This window comes from Syzygium oleosum, unplaced genomic scaffold (assembly GCF_021117445.2).
Source record: "Syzygium oleosum isolate NSW1041296 unplaced genomic scaffold, Sole_v2.1 Sole_v2.17, whole genome shotgun sequence".
Classification (NCBI taxonomy): Eukaryota; Viridiplantae; Streptophyta; class Magnoliopsida; order Myrtales; family Myrtaceae; genus Syzygium; species Syzygium oleosum.
The window spans coordinates 119335-126402 of NW_026607501.1; the positions used below are offsets into that span (position 1 = coordinate 119335).

At 42.4% G+C, this 7068-nt stretch overlaps 1 protein-coding gene across 1 annotated transcript; it reads left to right on the top strand.

Moving 5' to 3' along the window:
• The first annotated feature begins 4259 nt into the window (after window positions 1-4259).
• LOC130140269 (probable aspartic proteinase GIP2) lies at window positions 4260-5879 on the top strand. The gene is made up of 3 exons (XM_056319272.1): window positions 4260-4586; window positions 4650-4805; window positions 4879-5879. Exons 1-3 carry the CDS (start codon window positions 4260-4262, stop codon window positions 5584-5586), a joined length of 1191 nt encoding a protein of 396 aa, XP_056175247.1. The 3' UTR covers window positions 5587-5879.
• The last annotated feature ends 1189 nt before the right edge of the window (window positions 5880-7068 follow it).

Consider the following 7068-nt stretch of genomic DNA (forward strand, 5'->3'; position numbering starts at 1 on the left):
CGGTGCGGCGCGCGCCCTCCGCCGTCGGATCGAAAAAGGTCGAGAAGCTCTAGGAATCGGAACAGAGCCAACCCCCCACGAAGGGAAGCGACGTCGAGATGTTACGGCGACGGAGGAGGAATAATGAATCCGGGCATCGTTTCGAACAAGGTTCGTCGACGTCGCGTTCCGCCAGCCAGCTCCTTCCGCGTCCGGACACGTGGCGGCATCCTATTGGCTCGGGATCTCCGTCGTCTTATTGTAAAACCTTCAATATTTTCCCGAAGAAAAATGAAATTAAGGGTGCGTTAGTTCGGGAGAAAAATTCGTCATAAAGGAAAATACTTTCCGAAAAATCATTATTCAGGAAAATGATTATTGTTCCTTTGTTTGGTGATATGTGACTGAATATGTATTCTCGTGTTTTGATCTCATTTGCAAAATGATTTTAATCTCATGACTTTATATCTAGCACAAAAAAAAATTTAATTTTTAAATAATTTCTTTTTATTTTATTTTATTTTATTTTTTATTTTCCTTCTTCCTCCTCCACCGATCGCCGCGACTGTCGCCGATCGTCGGGGCCCGGCGATCGGCAGAGGAGGAAGAAGGAAAAGAACAAAAATATTAAAAATTTCAAGAGGAGTAATTCCGGGAAGTTTTTTCACCTTTTTAAATTTAGAAATTCACTTTCCTAATTTTATACATGAATATTTTTTTGATCGGCAAGTGTTTTCAGTTGACTAATCATTTTCGATGAATTAAACGGGTGAAAGTTCGGAAAATTAATTTCGGAAAAACACTTTCCCTTAAACAAATGCACCCTAGATAACAAAGTAAATTTGTTGAAATATGATAATTGAATTAAATAATTGACAATAAAAAGTCGAACATAAAGTGCACTAGTGTCGTGCTAAAAGAAATAGTTAATTATATTAAAGATGGTAATTAAAGGGAAAATTCATGAACAATTGAACTTCAACAAATATACCATAAAAAGAAATTGGCATACATTTTTTAAGGGTTAACTCCACGAAAAACTCCAAACTGGTACACTTATGACAATTTTACCCAAAACTATTTTTTTGAACACAAAAAACCCCAAACCGGTACACTTATGACAAATTTACCCCAAACTAATATTTTGACCACTAAAAACTTCAAACACATTTGTGATAAATTTACCCTTCGTTAGTTTCCGTTAAATTGAATTAATACCTACAAAAAATCACAAACCGGTACACCTGTGATAAATGGAGGGTAAAATATATAACTGGTACATCAGTTAATTGTCGCTTGTCATTTAACAAAGCAATTTGACAGTAAAGTTTAACGGAAACAAACCGAAGGTAAATTTGTCACAAGTGTATTAATTTGGGGTTTTTGGTGGTCAAAAAATTAATTTGGGGTAAAATTGTCACATGTATACCAATTTAGGGTTTTTCGTGGTATTAACCCTTTTTTTAAAGAAAAATTCTAAAGTTTAATGATGACTTAAATGTTAACATATAAGTAAGAGGATTTTTTTTGCCAAAATTTGTATAATTTGAAAGGTGTCGGATGTTTTGTATTAAATGAAAGTCAAAATGGATGAGACACATAATTTGATAAAAGTAAAAAAAAATAAAATAAATAAAACTTATTTTGAATTTATCATATTTGCATTTTCGTTTTGGGTATTTGTATTGATTTATCTCGAGACAAAGAAGATGCTACAAGTCTACGAGTAATATGAAATTGCCAGTTTTACTCGAGAATACTGAAACAATCGAATCAAGATGTCATGTGAAATGATAACAGAGGGGAAACACAAAAAACATACCTCATTTTTCGCTCCAACATAAAAAAAAATTATTTCCTTTTTTTAAACTTCACGTTTGTACCTTGTGACTTAACTGTAGTTTTTATTTAACTGAGTGGGCTTATTAAAAGACCATTATGCTATTATATTTAAAACTTACTTTTCTCTAGTTACTCTGTCTTTTTCTTTCTTTCTTTTTTCGAAAAAAAATTATATTCATTGCTCAAAACGATACATGAGAAGTGCATAAATTTCATAGCAAAGCAAATCGAAGCAAAGCAAAACCTACAATCCTACAAAACAAAGCAAAATCCAGAAAACAAGGAGGATCAACTAGCAGCAGTGGGATTAAGCACACACTCGTTCCATATAAAATAGTAAGCAAAATAATCGGCGGCTGAGCACACACTAGACATTCGTTCTCCAGTAACTACGGCTTTGCCAATTTCGGCTTCCTCTATACCATCGCCGTGTGAAAACAACCAAAATAGGTTGAACAAACACAAATCTAACGTTTGAAAGAGCAAATCTTCATGATTCAGTAAGATGCCAGAGCTCCTGTGATCACCATTGAAGTCGGAGGTTGAGGACATATATAAGGATAGAGCACAGGGGTATCGAATCCCTAAAAACATATTTATTAAACTCCTATATTTAGATCGGGACAAGATAGCTCCCAAATCTAGAGCTAGGTCGGGAGAGTTTAAATTCTTAGATTCATACCTAGAATGGAAAAAGAGAGCTCCCAAATCTAAATCGAGAAAGAAGGAAAAACAAGAAAAAAAAAACGAATAGAATCAACAAGAGAGGGAGGGGAGGTTGGGACTAGCACAAACCCTTTGCCATGGCTGAAGGTTGAAGAAAACGATTACTTCATCTCTTTTAGTCTCCATTTATTTCACGGAAAATGAATAATTTTGAAAACATTTTCCTAAAAATGATCATTTACATCGCTTACAAAAATGAGTGAATTTGAAATAATTTCATCGTCCACGAAAATTGTTAGATATAAATTGTTGTCAATAATAAAAACATTTTTCATTAACTAATTATTTCAAGCGATGCAACACTCAGTTGTTGATTTGGCCAATTTAGCGAAGTTTCCTAGAAGAATCAATTCAGCCCCCTCTTGGTTGTCATGCCTAGTCCATTTCATGACACTTCAATTTACTTCACTATTTCGCTTTGCATGACTGAATTTTCGATTATGGAAACTTGATATAAACAACGTGTCGATTTTCTCGAACATAGGTCAAGCAATAAATCAAGTCACGCGACTGCATACTGAAATATACGGCGCAAAAAGAAGGGGCATCTGAAAGGAATAAGTATCAGATGACCAACATCTTCTTCCGAAGTGAAAAAGAAGAATGTGCCTCAATTTGCTAACTTTAAGAATCCAGGGATATAACTGGAAAAGAAATGGCAATTCGTGAGTCACGACTGAGTTAATCAGAGTTAAGTAGTTAACCGCTGTTTAGTTAACAGCGACGTGCAAAGCGGAGCCAAACCATAATGCACGAGGGTGCAAACTAGTAATTTCGCAAGTAAAAGTACATTTTGTGGTATTGAGAAGAAAAGCGACGCTTCTCGTACCTCTCTGAAAAGGACAAAACGGTGCCGTGTCGATTCGCACCGTCAGGTTCTCGCGGGCACCCTCCACCGTCGGATAAAAAAATTATCAAAGTTGCGGATAACGATATAAATAATTCATAAATTTTGGTTCAATACATAACATGGTCTACGAATTTTTTATTTGTTTAATATGATGCATGAACTATAAATCTTCAGACTTTTAATTTTGTTTAATGTGGTCTATGGACTTTTGGTACTTGTTCAACTTAGTCTATGGACAATACAAAAATATTCAATATTATCATTTCATTAATTCAAGTTCATTGACAGTATTAAACATTTTCATATAATTCGGAGACTAAATTAAATATGTACCAAAAATTTATAGACCACATTGAACAAATCAAAAATTCGGAAGCCATATTGCATATTGAACTAAAATTCAAAAATCAATTGTGTCATTTTCCCAAACATCATCGAGTTGGGATGCTCCTTTTGTGGTTGTTAGCTAACCACGGAGATCATTGCTACCCTAGGGGTGCCTTGGACCAAATCTATTACAGTCTGATCCGAGGCATAAGCCGCCGCCCCGCGCCCCCCGCCGCCCCGCGCCCCCCCCCCCCCCCCCGGAGGCGGACCGATAAGCAAATCATTTTCGTTCGAGCTTTTGCATTTTGACCTTATTTTTATTTATTTCTGGCCCTCGAGAAGAGAGCAAATTTCAAAATAGTCCCTCCGAACGTGGAATCTGGTCAGCAAACCCAAAGTTTTCGATAAATCCGCTGTTCCTTATCCGCTTCCCACGTGTCCTCCGCTTATCAAAAGCCGCGGCGAATCTCCGCAACCTCCAAACCACCGCCACCCTCCTCCTCCTCCTCCTCCTCCTTCTTCAGCCACCACTTCCATGGCCGCTCCGTCTCTGTACCTTCTGCTCCTCTGCTCCCTCGCGTGCCTGGTCCCCTCCTCGCGCTCCCGCACCCTCTTCCTCCCCTTGGCCAAGGACCCTTCCACGCTCCGGTACGTGGCCACCGTCTACCACGGCCCTTCCCTCGACCCGGTCGACCTCGCCGTGGATCTCGGCGGCCCATCTCTCTGGCTCGACTGCTCCGCCTCCTCCTCCCCGTCCGCCGTCCGTCCAGTCCCCTGCCGTTCGATCCAGTGCCTGGCCGCGACGTCCGACGCTTCCGGGCTCCGCCGCGCGTGCGCGAGCGGGGCCTCCGCCGTCTGCGGGGTCCGGCCAGAGAGCGGCGCGTCCGGCGAGGCCGCGGCGCGCGGGGGGTGCTCGCGGAGGTAGCCGTGGCGGTCGATTCCGTTGACGGGTCCGGGGAGATCGGTCGCGGCCGTCGACCGGTTCCTGATCTCCTGCGCGCGCGGGCCGCCGGGATATGGAGCGACCGGCGTCAGGGGGACGTTGGGCTTGGGACGGAGTCGGATTTCGCTGCCGTCGCAGGTAATGTTTTGTGTTGATTGCGTTAGCTGATCTGAATTTCGATGATAATGAGAAGACCGACCCTTTTGTCCAGGTGGCGACGGCGTTCGGCGTCCGCCGGAGGTTCTTCGCGTGCCTATCGGCGTCGGAGGGCGTCATCGTCGCCGGCGACGGGCCGTTCTTCCCCCGCGTCGACGGCGACATCTCCAGATCCCTGACCTACACGCCCCTCGCGACCGCCAAGTGGGCGCGGTCCTCGGACTACCTCATCAACCTCACCTCCATCAAGATCGACGGCAAGCGGCTCTCCCTCGACTCCTCGTCGCCGCCGCACTCGATCAAGCTCAGCACCGCGATCCCGTACACCGCCGTGGCCAGCCCGATCTACCCCGCCTTCGCCGAGGCCTTCGCGGGAGCGGCCTCGGCCATGGGGATGGCCAGGGTCCCGCCGGTGGCGCCGTTCGGGGTGTGCTTCGACCCGAGAACCGTCGCCGCGACGGGGGCCGGGCCCGACGCGCCCGCGATCGATCTGGTGCTGCAGAGCGAGATGGTGAGGTGGAGGATCGGCGGGTCGAACTCGATGGTGAGGGCGAGCGACGAGGCGACGTGCTTGGGGGTCGTGGACGGCGGCGACGGGCTGAGGAGCACGGTGGTGCTGGGAGGGCACCAGCTGGAGGACGTGCTGCTGGAGTTCGATTTCGGGGGCTCGAGGCTGGGGTTCGGCCCGCCGCTGTCGGCGAGGCGATTGGCCTGTTCCGACCTGAGGTCGGAGTTCAATTCCATGGCGTTTCCGTCGCTATAGATGCAATCCTTTCAAGATGAATTTGGGGTGTACAGAAGTTCTGATTGGAAGAAGCCAAAGGGACAAGGAACCAAAATTAGAAATAGTACTGGAACTACCATAGCTTTAGTTCTTACAGTTGAGCCAGAATTGTATATAGGGGTAGGGACATAGCAAGTATCCGTATTTTTGTCGGTTTTGAGATCGGGTATGCGTATATCTTTTTATTCAATCGAGTACCTCAATTTTGTAAGTTTGGATCGGTCCGAGGTCGTTGGTAAGATCGTGAATGGCAATGCCAATTTGATCGCTAACACCATTAAATAACTATTGACTATTCGTGTTCCGCATCTGATATGACTTCTTGAGATGATGCTCATCGTAAGGATTGGTTAAAATCGTCAAAATCGGCTCTCTCTCTCTCTCTCTCCCTTTTTCTCCTCATTACCCAACAACCGAAAGAGATAAAGGCGAGTTTTTGCTAAGTTAGCAAGTCACGTCATTAAAGTATGCTTAGTATGCTGATTAAGCGAATCACACCAGCAAAATCTCATAATTTATTTAGTGGAGACCTCACATCGATCCAAACTTGAAAAGTTGAGGCATATGACTGCACTAAAACAAGTTTAGACACTCAATTGAAAATCGGCCAAAAGTTGTATAATTGCTTTTCCTTATAAATTCATAAAACTTTAATTTTGCAGCATATAAAAAAAAACCCAGATTTAGGGAAAAGGGTATGAGAAAGCAACTATCACTGACTTTTATCATTCGCATCCTTAGTATTTGCTCCAAGTTTTTTTTTTCCCAGATATTCTCAATTTATCCCTACGTTCTAATTCATTCTTTTTTTTTTTTTTTCAATTTTAACATTAAAATTTTAAAAATTAGTTAAATATACTTCTATCATCGACTTCGAACCAATTTACGATCTAAACTTCACGCGACCGATTATTTAATGGGTTTTTTTTACTTACCTATCTATATAAAAAACATAATTTTCATAAAAAAACATTATTTTAATACCACGAAACTTTTCCCCATTAGTATGGCTCTCAATATGATATGACAATTGTAAAATCCGAAATACAATATTTAGATACTTCTATGATAACCGCGAGAGCTTCGATTGAAATAGAAAAACCATGGAAATTTTGGATCTTTCCTTAAATTACTAGCTACATCTAATATATCAAGCATTCATCTTAAATAACTTGTCTCGAATCTCTATTAACCGATGCATAATAAACTCGATGCAAGTGCATGAAGGGTTCATCAACGAAAAACAACGCAGCGGAATATAGAACCCTAGACAGGATCCATGTGTATATCGAAATCGAAACGGAAGTTCGATACGTACCTTTTGCAGATCGAAGATAAATCAACAACTGATTGTGTCTGGATGAGCGCCCCAAGTGTTGCGCCTCTACCGGTATCCACACACACGAACGGAATTCTCCAACGATCCACGTGCTAGCGAAAGATCTTGAAGTTCCTTTTCTT